Raw genomic sequence first — 22570 nt, 5'->3', positions numbered from 1 at the left:
AAGAATAAGGCAGGGACTAAGCGCTCCGTAATATACCATTTATTCAAAAAAACCTGCCAGAATTCCAAATAACCAGAAAGCTTGTATTACTGGTTCTTCCTGCATCATACCTTAAAGAGGCAAATGATAACCAAAATAAGCCAAATAGCACAAATTTATTTTTGAAATGAAACTTCTAAAATGTCATTGTATAGCCTAAATGCAATCCTCTCTACCCTCTACTTATACAGTACTATACTGTATAGTATCTTCCTGTAATCTAGTTCTTTAAACTTTATTCATCATCCTAAGGAGACTCCATAACTAAAAATCCGGATTAATCATCTGATCAGGACATTCTATTCCCCATACATAATTAAGGTAATTAGGTAACAATCCCATTCAATGCTTTTAATGGTAAAAAAAAAAAAAAAAAAAAAATGTAAATAGAAATTCCCTGAGACAGATCAAAATATAAACTTTTCAGTTCCTGGTTTACACTGTAACTGTTTTTAGACAGTAAGGAAGCAAACATCCACCTGTATGACTAAGAAAGCCTGCCAGAAAGCTGGAACTGGACCCTGGCCCAATCATTCCTCCTTTACCTAATTTTCTCAGGATTAAAAAAAGGAGCTGGAACTGCTCATCTATTATGAAAATGCAAACATCAATAAAACTTCATACTGCCTCTAAAAATTTAACTCCCACAAATGATTCTTTATTATACACAATAGTTTTACTTCAGTCTCTTACTAGCAACAATCTCCTCCATTCATTAAAGGAAAAAGAGCGGTGTTAAGGCTGTAATTCAGAAAATGACTTTTTTTTTTTTTTTTTTACTGAAGGACACATACAGGACTTCTAAAAGGACAGTCCCCGCACCTCAGGCAGCAGTATGGTTCAGCTGGCAATGACCATAGCTCTGAAGTACAGTGCTCTCCTAAAGTCTAACAGTTTTGTGCACTGAAGAGTCATTTGCCTGCACTAAAATATCCAAACAGAAACAACCCTAAGATGATGCCTTTACTTAGCAGTTCTTGGTGCCCCAGGAAAGACAACCAGTCATGTACCTGCAGGCCCAGCTCCAGAGACACTTTCAAAAGAGTGATGTCTGGCAAACTGTCCATGAGAGTTGCTATTTTGAATGCATCCTGGGCAAGCTTGAAGATGTGGGATGAGGAGTGAATGTTTTTCTGGATGGATTCTAATACTGTTTCCAGCCTCCGAACGTCGCCTGCAACGAACATGGGAAAACCAAACCAAAGCAAAACAAAACAAACAAAAGAAATCATACAACCACACACATACACATACACAAGAGGGAGGGAAAAAAGGAAACAAAACAGAAAGCACAAGTTAATTTACCTGAAATGGTCACATATGGCACAGATGTCACTACAAATAAGTGTCCCAGAGTTACATGCCTATGTATCCTGCTTCACAGAAAAGATACCCGGAGACACATCCTCAGTGGTAAAAACACGTATTAACCAGAATGAACATGAGATAGTAAAAGGCCCTCCTTCATTCCTACTTACATAGTTTTGGTGAATATACCAGGGAGCAAAAAAATACATCGCCTAACATTTTAATCTGCCTCTGGACCTGAACCACATTTACATGCCATGACACTAAACCTGAACTCTGCCAGCAGTACCTTTAACGATGCAATTAAAAGAGGAAATCATCAGGCTCAAGTGAGTAACACCTGTTTTACCTTATAAGCTAATGTCCTTACAACTGGACATTAGCACCGCTACTGAGAGCTGGAGAGAAAACGCGACCCTTTAAATAAAAAGGCAAACTACTTAATCATGAAGTCTCCGGACAATCCAATACCTTTGGCTGCAGTTAGCATGGTGGATGCGAGCTCACACTGCTGGGATTCTATGTGGCTTAGGGTGAACCAGCGAGGATACCGGTTGGGGACAACTGACGCAATATGGTGTGGGCGGGTGAGGTCTCCAGTTGGAGCAGTAGATTCCAATACTAGTAACCTGCAATGAGAAGACAAGGCAGGTGTCTCCCAGTTAGTTCCAGTCCATCACCTTGGCCACAGGGTCTGGTCAGAAAGCAGATGAGTGGGTAGATGCTGGGAGAAACTGTTCGGGTCCTTGGTGCAAGAAGAGCTGGTACAGCTACACTCTGCTATCTGGATGCCAAAGTCACCTTGTTAATTGCCTATTAGCAAACTTAACAGATTTCTTTTCCTTAGTATCATTCAAAAAACTGCAATTATTCAAGAAAATTAAGATATACAGCCATGAAGAGATCTGAAACATGAGGCCTGATGTTTACCTACTTTAAAATTTTTGAATCTTATCGCTCATTAAAAAAATACAAATCAACAGAAACGCATAGTCAGGTGAACATTTAAGACTGAGATTGCAACAGTCAGGGATCAGTGGATAGCTGGAATGGATAAGCTAACTCATTAAAATACAACATAAGAGGGGAGGTTAAACAAAAATGACCTCCTTTCCATAAATTCATACCTCCTGCAGAATTAGTTCGTTATTACTTCAGGAATTTGTAGTTAGAATATGTTCTAACAGTCCTATCAGAGATGAGGAATGCAAATGAACCAAGCATTTGTCCTTTGACAGTCTTGCATAAATTCAGTATGATCTCTGATTCCAATCAATCTATGTTTGATTAAGAGTATGTTGACAAATAAAGAACAATTATTGAAAACAAAGCACATGCTTAGCAATCTCTTTCAAATAGAAGTACCAAAGAGATAAGCAGAGTAGCTACGATAGCAATTATTCCTTTACAATCATCAAAATGCTGACCTTATTTCAGGTATACCAGTGTTAGGGACTATGGAATAAGAGCTGAAGACCAGAGGGTATGAGGCTGGCCTTGGGGCCTCACCCAAGAGCAGTTACTGCTCTGGTAAGTCAAATGCCTCACTTTCATTTCCTTTTATCTGGGGACAAAGGGATGTGATCATTAAAGAGTGGCAAGGTAACCTATTAAGTAATAACAATTTTGGTGGAGTTGTTATTTAACTTTTCAAAAAACCCTGAATGTCCCTGTGTTCATAGCTGATCTTTCCAGAGTTGCTATAGAGGAAACTAGTCAACATACCTAAAAGGATGAGAAAATGAGTGCTAAAAACACCCTTTTCCAGATCTCCCACCGTTCCCTCACTTCCAGAAAGATGAAGCAAGTAAGCTATAGGTCTCGTCTTCCCCTGTTGCCCTGGCTGCCTTGAGAGGCTTTAGTAGGTGACACTACCTCCCTTCCACAGCAGTGCTTGAGCAGGACTAGTGGCAAGGAGAAGAAAGGAGGTGGAAAACAATCCCCCAGCGCCCTACTAATATCCCCATAAACAAACTGCCTTGGCAGCAACCAAGGACAAACCTAAGTGAGTTTCTGAGTGTTACAAAGCAAGCCCTTCCACCTGACAGATACTTTCCCCAAAGCTAGAATCATAAGGCAACTTTTTATTTTACTCCTAAACTTTACAGGGGTCATAGCAATCATACAACATTAGCACTCTTCCCTTTTAAACAGGAACAAAATTCTTAAGATTTATGGAAGCACAGAGCTAAGCATCTGTCTTCGTCTGACAACTTCTATTTCAGCTTCCAAAAATGGGAATAGAAACATACAAAACTGTGCCCTAAAATAGAAACCAAGGGGTATAAAGTAATTTGGTGGGGGGATTTTTGCTTATGTGAGTTAATTGATCTGGTGGTATTTTAAAAATTAGACAAGAAAGAACTTAACAAAGTTTCTCTGACAGGTTAAAGATATTTTGTGGCACCAAGGAAAGAATGCCAAGTTAAAAGACGTGAGACTCAGTACACAAAGACACACAGGTAGGTACGTATGCATGCATGCATGCGCGCGCACACATGCACATGCACACGCGCACACGCACACGCATACACACACACATTCTCACTGCATAAAAAAGAGGCCTCCTGAAAGATATAAGCTACTCGCATACAGGCAAGAATTTCTTTCGAAGCTACTACAATGGTGGCAGACACAGAAACTTTGATGAAAACATTCTATGGGATCAAATTACTTTCCGGCACCTCAAGCTCTTAGGTGTGTACATGGTCTGTCTTTCTTTGGTGACTACAACTGAGTCTAATCTGCACTTTAAGACAGGAGTGTCTTAAATATTTAAAAAAGGAAAAATTCATGTTTTAAGAGAGGTAGATATGCCTTTCAGGTCCTTAACATTTAATAGGCAACATATAAGATTAAAAAATATAAGCTTAAATTCATTAAAAAACATTCACCTAGACAAATTCATGGTAAAAATGGTAAAAATATTTGTGACTTTAAAAAGGAAAGTGAAGGGGCACCTGAGCAGCTCAAGAATTGAGCATCTGACTCTTGATTTGGCCTCAGTTCATGATTCCAGGGTGGTGGAAGACAGCCCTGTGTTGGGCTCTGTGCTGTGTGGAGCCTGCTTGGGATTCTCTCTCTCCCTCTACCCCTCTCATGCACTCTCTCTAAAAAAAATTTTTAAAAATAAAACAAAAAGGAAAGTGAAAATAGAAAGGTCAGTGGCAGAGAACAACATAATCTAATTATTATTTATGGAAGGGAGGGCTGGGGAGGAGATGGAAGTAGTCAGACTGAGGACAGCAGGTCCTGCAAGATGCCTAAGAGTGATGCCTTCAGCCCTGGCTACTGGGTCTCATCCTCTCTTACCCTGTCCAAGCAAGCACAAAGGGGTTTCAGTGATACTAGGGCCTTCCTGCACTATTGATGCAACAGGTGTGAAAGGCTCCCCAGTTACTACATTCAGTCAAGTATATTTATTATTTACAACTGTTTCAAAATCTAATTTTTTTCAAAGCAATGAACTATTTAAGGAAGGTTTCAACTCTTGTTCCCTTGTGATTAAACTTGGCCTAAAATTGTTCTCCAGCTTCAAGGAAAGTTAAGAAAAAGCCACCACGAGCGCAAGGATGACAGCAGCCTAGGAGACAATTTTTCCTTTACTGTAAAATAAAAAGCCAAACAAACCAACAAGCAAACCACCGCTACAACAATCCAAGAAGCATAAATAGTTTCTTTAGCTTTTCTGCTGCCTACAAGAAATACGGATGAATGAGAAGTCAGTTAACAGCCATTTTTCCCCAGTGGGGAATGTGGATTGCCTCTGCCCAATCGGGCTGTGAATACGTACCGCATTGCTCTCAGTGCAATTTTGTATGCCAATTCAGCATCATGAGGTAGGAGAGAGGTGAAGAGATACTTGGCAAATGTGTGCATTGGAACGCTCTCCCGATGGATTATTTCGCCTAAACCACTATATGGTCCGGCTGTGGGAAGAGAGCATACACATTTTACATTCCAAAAAAAGGAACTAAGACTTCTTGTAAAGTATATTTTTAAAAATTTTTATGTAACGTTATGACACACACAAGCTAATCTAGACAAGAATGTAATCAAAGTGACATAGTAGAAAGAAATACAATTCTTAGTAAAAAATGATTCCACAGGGTGTAGTATCCAGTATCCAATCACTTCAGGAGCAGTCCCCCAACTAACTGTACCATAGTGAAAATGAGAAATCACAGAACTGAAGGGCAGAGCTTTTTCATATTATAACTGCTTCAGAGAAAGAAATCGTCTGAAGCATAAGATCTCACTGAATTCAAGAGCCATCCGTTCTCAATGTGTGACATCTGAGCATCCAGATTTGCAAACGGACAGATGACTGTGAAGCTGAACTATAAAGCTACCCCTGGACCCCACCCGTCTTGTGGGCAGGGACAAGCCAGGTTTCCAGAAAAGAGTGCTCTGCCTCAAGGGAGGTCTCTAAATCACAAATCCCTATGCAAGGACTTTAAACATGGTGGCTTCTAATAAGCAGAAATAGGTATTAATTCTCGAAAAGCGATTAGTAACAAAAGAATAGACACCCATTTGATACTCACCACAGGCAAAAGAAAAAAAAATGAAAGTAACTGGAAATCTACTACTTTGAGGGCTCCAAAAGACCAATTTCAAAAGTAAAATCACATTTAAGCTGTCAAAACTCATTTCTTAGTAAGTTATGACAGGCATGGTGGCAGAGCTAACTTCCCCTGTGAGCCCTCTGAATGCTGCCCTAAGAAAGGCAATACCAAATTTTAAAATAAATTTTGAAAGGAAACCACAGTGGTTAGTTCAACTACTTTCCACTTAGGTACTTTGAGGTTCAGTTACTGTAAAGTGTTTAATAAATTAGTTTCCATGTCACCTTTGGGTAACATATGTTTCATGATTTCTAGAATTATGAACCATGACACTACTGCTCAAAGGACATAATACATTTGTTTTCCATAAGAAAAATCAGTCTCGCGAAGAGTTTAGAATGCAAGAAATGGCAGCTCACAAGAAATGGTGAGAAGGGCTGGAAGTGGGCACTGAGTAGGAGCGTGATACATTAAAGATAAAAGAGACTATTTTTAACATTTCAGTATTTTTTGGTTAGTATTTTTGAATTACTCATTATTTAAGGATTTTGAAACTCGTATTTTCATAAAAATTTGTTTTTTTACCTAGGCAAACTAAAATCCATCCTAGATTTCTAATTTTACCAAATCTATGGCCCTTCTTTTTACCTTTAAGACATTTAAAAAGATTTTGCAAAAGTTGATATAGCAGTATAGTTCTGCATTTAGTTTAACCATTGAGGCCAAATTATTTAAATTATTATTATGGACTGAATGTGTATATACCCCACCCCATTCATATGCAGAAGCCCCAACTCCCAAGGTGACTATACTTGGGAGATAAGGCCTTTATAGAGGTAATGAAAGTTAAATGGGTTCATAGGGTATGGCCCTGATCCAATAGGCTTAGGGTCCTTATAAGAACAGATATCAAAGAGTTCTCTATCTCTTTCTACCCCTCTGCCTTGTGAGAGCACAAGGAGAAGACAGACATTTACAAGACAAGAAGAGACGGCTCACCAGAAATTTAACTGTCTGAGCACTTTGATCCTAGACTTCCCAGCCTCCAGCACTGTGAGAAATTTCTATTGTTTAAGCCACGCGCTCTGCAGTATTTTGTTATGGCAGCCCAGGCACACTAAGACACTAACTCTGTTTTACTTAACGCCTAGTTATAGCAAATTTGTAGACTATCCATTTTCTTCATTTCTCCTCCATTTCCTTTCAATGTTTCCCTTAAATTGCCAAGTTGCCTTTTCATGCCATGCCAAACCACACAGGATGCATAATCAACACTTCTTGTTATGACACCTCTCAACAATAAAAATATTCAGTAGATTATTCAGAATTACTTGTAGATGAACAATGAGTGTAATCCCTGAACTCCCAAAAGTCCTTTACCATTACATCAATGGGTCCAATGTGCCAATACTGCATTGTGGTCAAAAGTGACTAACACACAGCAACAATACAGGGTTACTGCTTCTTCTTTTACAGAAAAGTTAGCAGATTTTATTTCAGAATAGTTAGCATCTGCTAACTATTTTGCCCCTGAAATTTACAGTGTAAATACATGAAGAACTGGATGTCCCAGTGCAGTCAACTCAGTCATGGAGTACTTATTTTCAGAAGTTTACAGACATGGTCCTTGGGCTTCCCCTTGGACTGCTTCCTGTACTGCATTACCCATTCTTTACAGTCCTAGCAGGATGGGGAAAGGAAAGGAGGCTGCGATGAATCAACAGCGCTCCTTATCAGGTACAGTTCTTAAAAAAATGTTTAATGGGGAGAGATGCACTAATCAAAAGCTAAGAAAAAGTTTTAAAACATTCATGAGTAATGAACATGGAGACAATTAAAAAGGCAAATGGTAAACAGATATCAGACACTATCAACTCTAAAAAGCACACATTCTCTTCCTGTCCTTCAGTATAATGGAAATCAGAAGTCAGTTACTAAGAGCTGGTGACAGCATAAAAGTTCGTGGCTAATGGTACTGCTTATATCAAAAGGAATTCAACAGGAGGGAACTAAAAACAGTAATGAAAGAATGAAGATCACCTGAAATTTGCCAAGATAGGCTTTTTTTTTTAATCTTTAGAAGAAAAAAAAAGTCAAAGGAGTGCTTCAAAAAAATTATAAGGAATTTTACCAAAATTATATTTGTTATTAAGAACATTTTCCCTTCGAAATACACTTCTAAAACACACAAATGCATAATACTATAATATATTTGATAAAGGATTTTCTTTCAAAGAGATCATTAGCTTTGGACAAATAAATGAGGTTGTGAAATGCTATTTTCTCTAAATCCTTTCCCCGTATGCAACCGTTCTGAATATACGATGAAAACATCACACTTGATCAATCACAGAGAATCCCACAATAAGTACAATCACAGAGAATCCCACAGTAAGTACCCATGTACTTAAGGTATAGAAGCAATTTTACCTAGTAGGCATCACCTAAATTTGCATAAAAGATTAGGCTAGTATACAAATTATACTTACTCTTTTTTAGGGAAAAAAACCCACTTTTTAAAAATAATGCCAGCCAAAATTTCTTATTTAGCTCTTGAACTTATAAGAAGAGAATTAGACTTTGCCTTAGAGAGACCATGAAACTTTGAACTTGGTGAATCTATGCCTAATGAATTCTCTGAAATAATTAGCACAGTGGAAATTCATTCCTGGAGCCTCCAGTCCTTTGCTAGCACGTGTAAAATGACATATTCAAAACCCAGATGTCATGTAAAAGCCGTAACAATAGTTCAGAGGAATGCCAATGAATTTCCATTTCATTATTTACTTGATCAAGTAAATACGTACATGGCTACCAGCAAGAAGTCGCCAAATATCAAATTTAACATTTATCTCAGTAACAACATAGACTAAATAGCAACAGTCCTTTCCAAAGCTTGTGGCATTAAAGGGGGCTCACTTCTAACAGGCTATATCCCACCACCACTTATATCAAATGACACACAACGGGACACAGATACTTTTTGATTAAGTGATACTACTTTCTGGATAGTAAACATTCCTGTGACGCTCTATGGCCATACCAATCAGAATAACTTCCACATTGAAAGCATAAAAACCACTTTCCCAACATAAGAAAGCTTAGTGCCTCAATAAAATTGGCAGAACAAGCAGAAAACTTCTTTATCACACTACCTTCTAATAGGAAGACTGCTTGCTTGCGAAAAATTTTCACCAGTGTGTCATCCAATTCAATTTCCTGAAGCTTGGAAATGAGCTGCTCCTCATTTCGGCAAACCTTCTCTTGTGTGTACAGCCCGTCAGGCATGATACGCTGCTGTCCCAGCCCTATCAGGGCAACTTCCACAGCTAGTGTTAAATAGGATTCCCCTTCTTCTAAGAATCTGTGTGCAGGGAGGTGCTGGTATTCCAGAGACTTGCACTGTCCCATATTCTCTGCAAAATGTCACAAAAGAAATCAGAGTTCACATACTACTTCTGCAGGTACTGATGGGTTTAAATATTTATTTTACTAGTGCTGTTGTATCAATTGTTGACTTTATTCCAAGAAAGCCAGAGAATATGTCTCTTACATTAAAGTGCATAGTTTTCTAGGATCTTTTAAAAAATGACCATGAATGACTAGATATGTAGGGGACAGAATACTACAAATATTTTCTTCCCACTGAAAATCAATCACCAAACAACCCTAGAAATCTAAGAAGAGATCCTAAGAATACTTAAGAATGGGGGGAAAAAAACATCTTTACTTAAACAAGAGTAAAATTATATCATGACTGCAATAGTTACCAACTCTCTCAAGCCTGTGGCATTTAAAAAAAAGTTTCTAAAGTGTTATCACAATGTTGAAATTTAATGAAGAAAGAGAACACAACATACTAACCCAATTTCAAGGTCCTTTCTGTTATCAAAGATAACTCTTTCTGTTATCAAAGAGTCATCAGTTATCAAGAGAAACGATTCTTTAAGCATTCTCTTATCCTTGCTGAAGTATTTCTATGAGAAATTTTAACCAACTTCACCCATCAAACTCCCAAGGAAAGTGAATTCAAAGTGCTAGCTTTCACCGTCTTGCCAGAGCCTGGGGCACCCATAATCCATGAAGGTGAATCCACCGGGGGAATTATGGAGAGGCGATATCATTAATCCTCTGAGTTCATCCACTCATGAGAGCATGAAAGGGACAGGACTCCCTCCCTGCCACACTTCGGTCCATAGCCCACAGGCAGTTGTTTTAAGGATGATTTTAAGTCTAAAGAGGCCAGAGAAAGTTCTCAAAGCATGCTTTAAAGGAATGTGTGATATAAGGATGTCTGGGTGGCTCAGTCGGTTAAGCATCTGACTCTGGCTCAGGTCATGATCTTACGGGTTTGTGAGTTCAAGCACATGCACATTGTCTCTCTCAAAATAAATAAATAAACTTAATAATAAAATAAAATAACGTGTGATCTAAAACACTTTTAGTGACATTAGATAATCCTTTTAAAGTAGACTACAACCCATTTAAGGGACAAGTAACTTGTAAGACAAAAACAAATTTAAAAAGCAACTAAATTTCTACTTCTAAATGCTCGGATCTACATCTTTATTTTAAATCTTAATGCTGGAAAATTGTCATAAATGCAGATAAATTCTTAGATGCAGAATCACTGGCTAGAAGAAAACAAGTATTTTTAAGGTTCTTAACACATGTGCCCAACTGTGGATTCGAAGACTTTTCTCAGTGTAAAGCCTTCCATAAAAGCATGGGAATGCCCATTTCCTGGTTCCCTTGCTAACCGTTAAGTACTATTAACTGTATAGATTCACAAAACCAACTGTGGTGAGGAACAATGACCAATGCCACTCAGGGTTTATGGGGAAAAAAGCACAGGAGACAATGCCAACAGTGTTACCTGCAAAATCGGAGAACCCCGAGAAGCTTTCATCATCGATTCGGCAGGCTTCCATAAGGCTGCTAAAAAGAGTGCCCACAGGGTCCAGGGGGTGTCCAACCCAGCCCTCCAGATTGGTTATCGAGGTGATGCTTTTATGGGGTAGCTCTGTGTCAGAAAAGAAAATTGAAGGATGGAGACAAGTAGAGGAAGAAAGGCTTTTAATAGTGGCATCCTAACAAATTAGTACTGAATTCAACTGGCAATCCCTCTTTAATTACAAAAACATCATACACACAATCCCCAACGTATGAGCTATTTTGTGTTCTCAAAGTTTATCAGTAAATCAATATAGATGGTGCCAACTTTCGAGGACAGCCCCATGTGTCCAAGGTACTGGGTTAACATTACCACTCACACTATTAAATTATGTTGTATGAGGAAAAATGAATTCCAAATTTGTACCTGAGAAGTGAGGAACAATTTCCCTTACTTCCCCAAGAATGGGATTAGAGAGGACTAAGAAGTCTCCCTGGCATTATACTGGATAACTATATTAAGAAGATACATCAGAGTCAAGGTTCACTGGGTCACCTACAAGGGAGACTAGGGAGGCATGGTAACCTGGGTCCGACTTGGACTTCCCTATGGGTATCATTTAATTACTCCCCAAGCACCTAAGAAAGACCTCGTTATCATGGATCTCTGTAAGCCATTGAAGAGAGGAGCTCTGCCACAAAGGGGAACTACATCAGAAGAGAACACAATTTAGATGAAACATATCCTTTGCATTTTCTTAACAGAATGGTAGCACTTTCAAGTTCTTACATTAAATGAAAGTCCCGAGAAAAAAGCTGTAAATATTTTAAGATATGTCCCTTGTTGTAAAATATGCAGTATTTTACATCCAAGTGTTTACTAAGTAAAAATAAGAGTAGTTCCAAATAACAGTAGTTCCTTCTTAAAGGAAAGTATAATGAAATCTATATACAAGTTAAAATAGCTAAGAAAAAAAGCTGATTTTTTATAAATAGCTGAAGAACCATTCCATGGATCCAACAGTCCTTTAGAAGTCTTCTGGTTTTGGACTATCAACTATCAGTACATAAAACAAAGCACTGCCTGGCACGATATATGAAAATTTATAGAATTTGGGTCCTATATTCCTTGGAAGGGTCCTTCCCTTTAGTTTCTATCATTGGCTTTCATATACATTATCAGTATTAAAAAAAAAAATAGGAGTATTACTCTTGGAACAACAAAATATATGTTTGATGGGGATAAAAAAATATATATATTCATTCTTTCCACACAAACATTAGTGAAAATAACATAGGAAAGAAAGAAAGAAATAAAAAAAAGGAGTACAATTTTTTTTTCAAAATCAAGGAGCAAGGTAAAGAAAGTGAGACTGAGAAAGACAAATACTATACGATCTCACTTACACGTGGAATCTATAAAAACCCCAAGCTTCTAGATACAGAGAACAGACTAGTAGTTGCCAGAGGCAGGGGTGGGTATGGGTGAAATGGGTGAAGGGGGTCAAAAGGCACAAAGTTCCTTTTATAAAATGAACAAGTCATAGCGACATAATGGGCAGCATGTGCAACTATAGTTAATAATATTGTACTGCAGGGACACTTGGGTGGTTCAGTTGGTGAAAGCTTCCGACTCTTGATTTCAGCAGTTCGTGAGTTCTAGCCCTGAGTGGGGCTCTGCGCTGACAGTGCTGAGCCTGCTTGGGATCCTGTCTCCATCTCTCTCTGCCCCTCCCCTGCTCACTCTCTCAAAAATAAATAAACAATTTAAAAATGTATGACTACCACTGTACTGCATATTTGAAATCAGATCTTAAAAGTTATCATCACAAAAAAAATTTGTAGGGGTGCCTGGGTGGCTCATTTGGTTAGGCATCCAACTTGAGTTCAGCTCCTGATCTCATGGCTCATGAGTTCAAGCCCCATATCAGGCACTGTGCTGACAGCTCAGAGCCTGGAGCCCACTTCAGATTCTGTGTCTCCCTCTTTCAGCCTCTCCCCAGCTCATGCTCTGTCTCTCTCCCCCCTTCAAAATAAATATGAAAAGAAATCTGTAACTATGTATGGTGACAGATACTCACTAGACTTACTGTGACCATCTCAGAATATATAAATATCAAATCATTATGTTGTATACCTGAACTAATTTGTTATACATGAATTATACCTCAATTAACAACAACAAAAAGCTGACACAGTATGCTAAATAGTGCTAAAAATGTACACTATATAAATATATATATACACACACATACTATATATATATATACATATATATATATATGCACTAATCTAGATCACATAACAAACAACCATCATAACATCATAGCAATTTGGAATTATAACAGCTGTGAAAAACCTATTCTCTTATTACGGATCAATAAAAAAGTAGGAAAGATATAGGTATAGAGATGCAATCACAGTAATACCAGAGAACAGTCTTAAATATGGGGTGGCTGGGTGGCTTAGTTGGTTAACTGTCTGACTCTGGCTCAGGTCAAGATCTTACCCTCTGTGAGTTTGAGCCCCGCGTCGAGCTCTGTGCTGACAGCCCAGAGCCTGGAGCCTGCTTCAGATTCTGTGTCTCCCTCTTTCTCTGCCCTTTCCCTGCTCACATTCTGTCTCTCTTTGTCTCAAAAATAAATAAATGTTAGGGGCGCCTGGGTGGCTTAGTCGGTTAAGCATCTGACTTTCGCTTAGGTCATGATCTCGCGGTTCGTGGGTTCAAGCCCCGCGTCGGGCTCTATGCTGACTGCCAGCTCAGAGCCTGGAGCCTGTTTCAGTCTGTGACTCCCTCTCTCTCTGACCCTCCCCTGCTCACGCTGTCTCTCTCTCTCTCCTAGAAATAAACAGAAAAAAAAAAATTAAAAAAAAATAAATAAATGTTAAAAATTTTGAAAAAAAAAAGAATAATCTGAAATAAGTTTTCATTGCTCACAAGATAAAAGAGAAATGGGTCTAAGAGGGGCCTCAAAGACAATTAAAGGAGTCTAACTTAACACATATTCTAATTTATCCCTATAAACTAACATTTTTTACACTTTCCATTTATTAGGTACTACAACATTTTTTAAATCTTTTCATTTTTATTTTGAGAGAGTACATGAGAAGGGGAGACGGGAAGAGAGAGGGGGAGAGAGAAAAAGAGAGAAAATCCTAAGAAGGCTCCACAACGACCCTGGGATCATGACCTGAGCCAAAATCAAGAGATGGATGGTCAACTGACTTGAGCCACTAAGGCACCCTAAATATTACAAGACTCTTATTAAATGAGTTTTTAAAACATTTTTCTTTTTTTTTTTAAGATGGTTTATTTTGAGGTGTGTGTGTGTGTGTGGGAGAGAGAGAGAGAGAGAGAGAGAGAGAGAGAGAGAGAGAGAGAGAGAGAATCTCAAGCAGGCTCCATGCTATCAGTGCAGAGCCCGAGGTGGCGATCATGACCTGAACTGAACAGATCATGACCTAAACTGAAATCAAGAGTCAAATGCTTAACCGACTGAGCCACCCATGGACCCCTAAAAACAATATTTCTAAGAAAGGTTTATGATTTTTTAATCTGATAATCATCATGACCTAGCTTTATTTTTACAGTATAAAAAGTGTCTCACTTCTCTTTGCTTGAATATTATTATCCTTTACTTTTCAGAAGTACCTTTTGGCTATAGGCTGTGTTTAGGGGAAAAGGGATTTCAAAAAAATTTTCAAAAAGTCTCAATATGTTTTGTAAACACATCTGATAAACAGTTATGTTATGAAGGACATGAAGAAATGAACAAAATAATGATACTCAGGGATATTACCTTCCAATTACATTTGAGCTCCCCTTTCTTTGGTTGCAATTTTAACTCTGAAATTTTCTTTCATCATATAAATCATAATGCGAATTAACATTTATAAAAATTCTCATATAGAGGGTATTAAAAGATAAACACTCCAACCTTCAGCCTATTACAACAAGTTTTGATTTTAGCTGTATCCTTGTGTGTGTATAAACACAGAAGGATTAAAAACAAAAAACATAACTCAAAAGAAAAACCCATCAACTAAGAGTATCTCTCTGAATAAGAAATAAAACTCCAGAGTGAAAAAACAAACCTAATCAAAGAAACATAAAAAGCTTTATAACCTATGGAAGGAATAAGAAGTGCATTGATTAATCAGAAAAAGCATATATATTTCTTCTCATCCGGGCCTTCTGCATGTAATATAACTCTCTGAAATTACTAATACTCAGTAATACTTATTTAAAAGATTAACAGTAAACTAAGTCAAAGAGAAGTTAAATGTGCCCTGTCAGTTAGCAGCTGATCAAATGTTATCTGCAGAATTTGAAAAATCAAATCTGATCCCTTTAAACAAATACCACGTCGTGATACACAAACTATTACAGCTAACAAGTTTTAGAGTTTTACACAACTATGCCAGGCTCTGTTTTAAGACCTTGATAGCAATTAACTTATTTAATTTTCTCCACAACACTAAGAAATAGATCCTCTACCGAGCTCCATTCCACAGATGAGGAATCTAAATCAGAGCTCCAGTCACTGCATAAGGTCTCCCAGCAGAGATCTCCTGCTAGGATTCACACATGGACAGTCTGACCCCAGACTCCTTACTGTTAAATTAAAATACAATTCCAAAAATAAGATACTGGCTAACTGGCATTTCCGATAATTCAGACACACTAAATAACTACTGGAACAACAAAATTATCCTCTTAAAAAAATTAACCAACCTAGGAAATGTTTTTAAAAATCTTATTTCTTACAACATTTAACCAAGAGCAAATGAGCCTCAAATTTCTCACAGATCAGCTAATAAATATTCCAAATGAGTGGTGAGTAAAGCCATCTCCTAATTTCAAAAGCCATCACTCCCAAAAGGTGACAAAATCCAGTGATGTCATCACCAAGAATCCCATTCCAATGGAAACAAACTCCTTCACATTCACCTTTTTTCTGAGTCCGGAACATTTCCAACTGTTTCTGTTGCTGTCTTCTTAATGTGTTAACAATAGCTATTGCTAGTCTCAGTGCTTCTCTGGGGTACCCATGAGAACGTAATGCATCCACTCTTGCACAAGCTGTAGGAACGTGTTCTAAAACAGAAAGTTAAGGGGACACCGTTGCCATCATCAGATATATGTACAAAAATAGCATGTAAAGAGTAAGATGTTTTTCCCCAAAATACTATTAAAAAGACATAAGAAGCCATTTCTGAACTTGGATTTGAATGCAAAACTCCGCTCCTCCTGCCAAGCATTCATCCGTCTCCCATTGAATCCCTCAACTCTCCACCTCCCACTCCAATAATGCTATAGAAATGAAACAAAGAAGTAAGTCATGGAAATGTCTTTCCGGTTTGGCCACTTACCATGCCAGAGGGGCCACCCGCGGGAGTCAAAGAGGGAGTTTTCAGTGTCGTCATGGTAACAGTAGTTGGTGTATAGGTCACTGCTGATAATGTGCTGCAAGTGGCTATCCTGCCAGTGGAGATCGCATGCCTCGATGGCTCGGGTGAACACTGTTCGATGTGGCCTGTTCGATGAATCTGTTTTTTCCACAATTCAGAAAGCCGTGTCAGCTATTATTCACATGTGAATAAATCAGTCATACCATTCTGTAGCCAGATGTTCATGAACACACCCACACACACTGTCCTGCACCCCCTAAGCAGAAGGATGAAGGGTGAATAATCTCATGTCCTAAGTACTAGGAGGCAAGTCAGCCCAAAGAGCCACCATCCACTCACTTGTTTTATCAAACACAAACACTCTGCAGCCATCAAAGCTAAGGTTAAAGGCATCCTGCAAAAAGAAGGGTCAAGTCTAGTTTCCATGCCAAATACACTCAAAGGAGGCACTCGGCACAAAAGTCACATGAAAACTCACTGCTCCCCACTTCTGAGGTGCTGTGGTGGGCTGCCCTGATGGGATCAACAGCTCTCACAAACACTATGCAAGAGATGCGACACCAGCCATGGAACCTTTCAGGAAGATGCAATCAGCCTTTAAAGATGTGCATAAGGGTTGTGCTTTTGGTTGTATTTTTTAACTATATTGTGCGGTTTTGCACAATTAAAACTATTATGCTTCTTGGGATATAATGATTAAATGCCACTTTATATCCCCAAGGGCATAAATGCATATATTTAACATTTCACAAAGCCACACAACATAGCTACAAAACAAACCAGCGCACTTACCTTGCCCCTACAGGCTGCCTCCTGACTCCTGTGCAGGTTCCATGGCTGGTGTGATGTCCCCAGCATAGTGTATGCCGGGGCATCACAAAAGAGCAGAAGCATACACTCCGAAGAGGGTTCAAGGTTCAGGACCTGACGGAGAAAAGAAATGTTTGGGGAATAAAGAATATTCTCATCCTAAATCCTGGGATTATTCAGTCCCTCTGGATGACATGGTTCCAATCCTGTAACCTCAGTCGCACACCTGGGTCCCCACTCCAGACTTACCTTCAACTGTGGCACAAGCCTTAGCAAGCCTCAGTTGAAAATCAGGGCAACAAACTATTCTTATGTATATTTTACTTAGCTCCAGTATCACCCCTCACTGTACTGAAGCTTAACTAAATGAGAAGCAAACTGGAGCTTCAGCTCAGCAAAGATGTAAAGGGAATCATAAAAACCAAAACAACCAAATTGAGAAGCACTCTGAAAACTTTTCTGGTGCAACTCCCCTATTCTGCTGATGGAACTGAAAATTGAGAGAAGTAAAGTGACTTGCCAAAGTCACACAGCCAGGCAATGGCAGTCAAGATCAAAACATAAATACCCACACTCCAAACTCAGCTGTTTCAGGTGTTGTGAAAAGCTTCTGAGAGGTCTTCACCAGAAAGAGACATTACTTTAGCTTGGTTTCAGGTCAACTTAGATATCTGTATTTAAACGGGAGACATACCAAAATGTACGATGACTGAAGTTGTGAGGCGTCAATAGTAACCTATCTGTCCCTGTGGGCAAACGACCACCCTGCAAAGAGGAGGAGTGGGCGCTACATTTAAGGGCCTTTGAATCTATCGGGGCTTTGTGCTGAGCAGAGTAAAGATACCCCTAACCCAGCAAAAAACTGGTTTCGTGACCATCAACTGGCTAAATATTCCAAAGTCCAAATTTTGTACATGTTCAGTGGCTCTGTTATTTTACTTATTTAGCTCAAATTACAGAAAGAGAATTTAAAACTAAAAGACTTTAAAAAAGCAACTTAGTATTATGCATGTATTAAAAGAATTAGAGTTCTACTTGTCAATTTGGCTCACTGTGGTATCACTTAAGAAGAGTAAGTTGTAGAGTATGATTCCGTTTATTAAAACAAAAAATCATAAATCTCAGGGCGATTGGGTGCCTCAGTCACTTAAGCATCAGACTTCAGCTCAAGTCATGGTCTCACAGTTTGTGAGTTCGAGCCTGACATCAAACTGTTAGCGCAGAGCCTGCTTCAGAAGATCCTGTGTCTCCCTGTCTCTCTCCCCCTTCCCTACTCGCTCTCTCAAAAAGAAACACTTACAATAAAAAATAAATATAGCAAAAATCTTAACTTTTCATATGTTTGTATGTAACTGTATGAACAAAACGAAAGGTATAGGAATATACCACACTTTTAATAGTAAGGTTAGCTATAGAAGACTAATAAAACCAAGTCTAACAAAAAAGACTAAATACTAATGAAATAACAACTAAATGGGGCGCCTGGGTGGCTTAGTCGGTTAAGCGTCCAACTTTCGCTTAGGTCATGATCTCGCGGTTCATGGGTTCGAGCCCCGCGTCAGGCTCTGTGCTGACTGCCAGCTCAGAGCCTGGAGCCTGTTTCTCCCTCTCTCTCTGACCGACCCCTGTTCACGCTGTCTATCTCTCTCTCTCCTAGAAATAAATAAAAAATTAAAAAAAAAAAAAAAGAAATAACAACTAAATGAAAATGTAATATATAAAACTGTCTCTAACAACCTGGGAAATAAAGATTATGTACAAAGACAATGGCTACAAAGATCAACAAAAAGTTTGTTTCATTAATATCAAAATTATGGTCATTTTTAATCATAATGTCTGTAGTTTTATTTTTGCAAAAAGATGGAGAAAAGAAATGGATTATCTTAACCAAATTTTCAAAATGATAAATACACAAATTTGTAAAAATTTTTTAATGAAGCGTATGTAATATCAATACATGCTGATTAAAGAAAATTTGGGAAATTCATAAAAGTACAAGGGGGGAACCATTTGCTCGTTTATCAAAAAATTAAAATTAAAAAATTGGCTACCATTCTCATATAATAAAAAAAAAACAACACTCTTTCAAAGAGTTCAGATTTGAATGTTGTTGTTAATTAATTGTAACAATCTTAGCGAAGACGAGGTCTGATTCCACCTTCACGTTCAGTCCAATGTGCCAGCACATCCAATTCTGCCTAAGGTCTGTGTCATGTGCACACTCCACCCAGCTGCAATGATATGGCTGCTGGGTTCTGCTGTCTTCGCCTACCGAGCCTGCTCAGCATGCCAGCAGAAATACTGAAGAGTGAACATCAGAGTCCGTCTGCAGAGATGTCTCTGCTGACAGCCCCTTGGAGGATGTGGATATTCTGCTAAAAACAGGAACCCTGGTGCCTTTAGGCCCAAAGGCTAAAAATACCACCCTTAGAAACTAGGTTCTAACTTCATATCCCCAGACCAAATCATAAAGGAAATAAGCAGTTTCATCTGAAGGCTAGATCACTTCTTAAAGGCTTTCTAAAGTCTACAAAATATTTATGTGTAATCAAAGGGAACGTAACCAATGTAAAGTAAAACATAAACTGTAAAATGTCAGGATGGCGGTCCCAAAAAGCAGGTGGGAAGTGAAAGAAAGAGAAACATTCAGTTAAGTAAAAGGAGATTAAAGTAATTACCTATGTAGATATAGGCATACCCTTTCCTAGCAATGGAAGAAAATCAATTGAATTGTAAACTTGAAAATTCTAAGCTTCTGGAAAAGAAATTGGGATATGCTAATTTTCTCTGAAAGTTATGAACTAAAATAATCATGGCCAATAAAATATGACAGATTTCAAATACAGAATTCACAAGGCAAATATTTCTAGACAAAGTTGAAGCAGACAGGCATCCCTTCCAAGTCCTAAAACTTCTTTTGTTCATAAGATTTTATTTTGAAGCAATCTCCCCAATCAGCATGGGGCTCAAACTTACAACCCTGAGATCAAGAGTCACATGCTCTACTGAGTGAGCCAGCCAGGTGTACCCTAAAACTTCTTTTTGATTAGGCAAGTCCCTATGGAGTAACAGACCTTATTTTCATTCTCTGTAGATACTAAAAACACTATGCTAACATTCATACTCAACACAATGTCCAGCTCTTTCAATAGTACCAACTCCACACGGGGCTAGCACATACAGAAGGACAATCTGTATTCTAAATCCTTCTAACATCATTTGACTCCCACCTTACATTGATCATAGTCTGTCAAATCCTCCACGTCATCTCTGCCAAAAAAGGCAGCAGGAACACAAAATCACACAAAAATAGTGACAGGAGTAAGTGAATGAAACTTTTATTTGTAAGACTTAATTTCTTTAAGGACATGGTTCTGAAAGACAGGAGAAAAATGTAGAGTAGCTCGAAGGGAAAATGGGGCCAAGAAAAGAGTTGGTATTCTGTTTTGTTTTTTGTTTTTTTTGAAGACGAGAGGAGCTTGAGCTAAATGAGTAGATCCAATAGAAAGGGAGAAGCTGAAAAAAAGAGCACAGAAATGAAAGACAAAGGTCCTTAACAGGACATCTGGAAAGGTCCGGAAGCATCTCTTAGTTGTCCCAAAGACTGAAGGACACCATCAGCTTATAGTAGGTGGAAACAGGTATGCTAGATAATGCTTTACAATAAAGAATTTTCCTACTCTAAATGCCAAGAGTATCCCACGCCTCTCCAACCCAGTCATAAATGTTTAATTGCTATATTTTAAAACTAACAAAATTTAACTTATTAAATTACACAGCAACCCAAAAATGAAGTGGGTTGCACCAAAACAGATAAAATAGTTTCTCAAGCCTCTCAATATTTTGTTGTACAAGGTAATATATTACCTCCTTATTCCATGATTTTTTACATTATTTCAAACAAAATAATAGCGAATTTTAACATATTCTAATACATAAAAGTATAACATCCATTTATATTCTGATAATATGAAAAAGCATACACAAAGATATCAGGTAAAAATTAAAATACATTCAGAGAGAAAACACTAAGTCCTTGAATTGTAGTAGATTCTTAGTGGGCAAAATAATTTTCCCACGTATATTATAAGTCACCGCTATAAACATATATGCACAATTAAGTGGATACAGAGTGAGCAAAATATTACTGTGGACTCACCTTGGTTAGCATTTGCACCCTGAGGCAAAGCATTCGTTAAGTTGGGTAATTCACTGCCATGATTTCCATCTTCCCACGGACAGACATCAACACTGTTCCATTTTTTCAGCTGTTTTAGCCAACTGGCCTTCTGCTCCAACTTGCAGTGGGGGTTTAAAACTATACACATCCACAGAGCACCTAATTTAAAGGGAGAGGGGAAAGTAAATTTCAAAAATCACAAAAATTTCCAATTCTAACACCCAATGATACATTTTAAACCCTTTCAGAATGGACCTAGGTCTGCCATTTTTGCAAAACCATTCTCTCCTTACTCTAAGCCACAAATCTCATACAGAATTTAATGGAAAGGAGGACAACAGAGTCCAAATTTGAACCAAAGATCCAAACACAGTTACATACAAAGATGAAAGATATTTCAAATGCTAACTGTATCACCTTCCTATTTGTGTGAAATTTTGGACAAAAAAGACAAAAAAGAAGTAAAGTCCAGCTAACCACTTTGATTTACAAATAGGTTTTATATATGAATGCTGTAACAAAGCACTATTCATGTTTCTTCTGTGCACAAAAATTAAATTTACTTCTAAAATTACCTTTTTACAATAAAATCATAAAGGTATACAATGGACACAAATAAATAATTTCCTACTCTTTCCAAATTTTATTGTTTTTAAATTAGTATGCATAAATTAATGCTATGTATATTTCAACAGATCTTTTAAAAACAAAATTTTAAAAACATACTTTGCCCTAAATGATTTCACCAGAAATTAATCCTATAAATTTTTTAAATGTTTATTCTGTTTTTGAGAGAGAAACAGAGTGTGAGCAGGAGAGGGGGCAGAGAGAGAGAGGCACAGAATCCGAAGCAGGTTCCAGCCTCTGAGCAGTCAGCACAGAGCCCAACACAGGGCTCGAACCCACAGGGCATAAGGTCATGACCTGAGCTGAAGTTGGAGGCTTAAGAGCCATCCAGGCATCTGAGAAAATAATCTTATTATAAATGAAATCACTAAATTTATGTCTTTATGTGAGTGAAATCATTAAACATTAATCAAAAGTTCACTTGTTTTTCAAAGGAAAAACCATAATGAATTTAGTTTTTTTAAGAAATTTTTTTTAAAGTTTATTAACTTTTGAGAGAGAAAGCACAGGTGAACAGGAGACAGGCAGAGAGAGCGGGATAGAGAGAATCTGGCTGTCAGCACAGAGCCTGACGCAGGGCTCAATCTTGTGAACTGTGAGCCAACATTAAGAGTCAAATGCTTAACTGATTCAGCCACCCAGGCACCCTGCAATAATGAATTTAGAAGGCATAACTCATAATTTGAATAGTGAATTAAGTAGCTAATTCAAACAAATACTTCAAAAAGTCCTA

General features: G+C 38.1%; 1 protein-coding gene across 1 annotated transcript in view; it reads right to left on the bottom strand.

Moving 5' to 3' along the window:
- Positions 1-22570, bottom strand: part of ZSWIM6 (zinc finger SWIM-type containing 6) — a 193811-nt gene that overhangs the window by 5560 nt on the left and 165681 nt on the right. The window contains exons 5-12 of the mRNA XM_039255588.1: positions 21190-21369; positions 16182-16358; positions 15760-15906; positions 10792-10938; positions 9071-9331; positions 5141-5276; positions 1819-1976; positions 1050-1213 (exon numbers count right to left, since the gene is read on the bottom strand). Coding sequence (XP_039111519.1) covers positions 1050-1213; positions 1819-1976; positions 5141-5276; positions 9071-9331; positions 10792-10938; positions 15760-15906; positions 16182-16358; positions 21190-21369 — 1370 coding nt within the window. The remainder of the gene's footprint in view (positions 1-1049; positions 1214-1818; positions 1977-5140; positions 5277-9070; positions 9332-10791; positions 10939-15759; positions 15907-16181; positions 16359-21189; positions 21370-22570) is intronic.

This window comes from Hyaena hyaena, unplaced genomic scaffold (genome assembly GCF_003009895.1).
Source record: "Hyaena hyaena isolate Hyena2069 unplaced genomic scaffold, ASM300989v1 scaffold_532, whole genome shotgun sequence".
NCBI classification, from domain to species: Eukaryota; Metazoa; Chordata; class Mammalia; order Carnivora; family Hyaenidae; genus Hyaena; species Hyaena hyaena.
The sequence above is the reverse complement of the archived record's forward strand: the minus strand, read 5'-3'. Positions and strand labels throughout refer to the sequence as shown.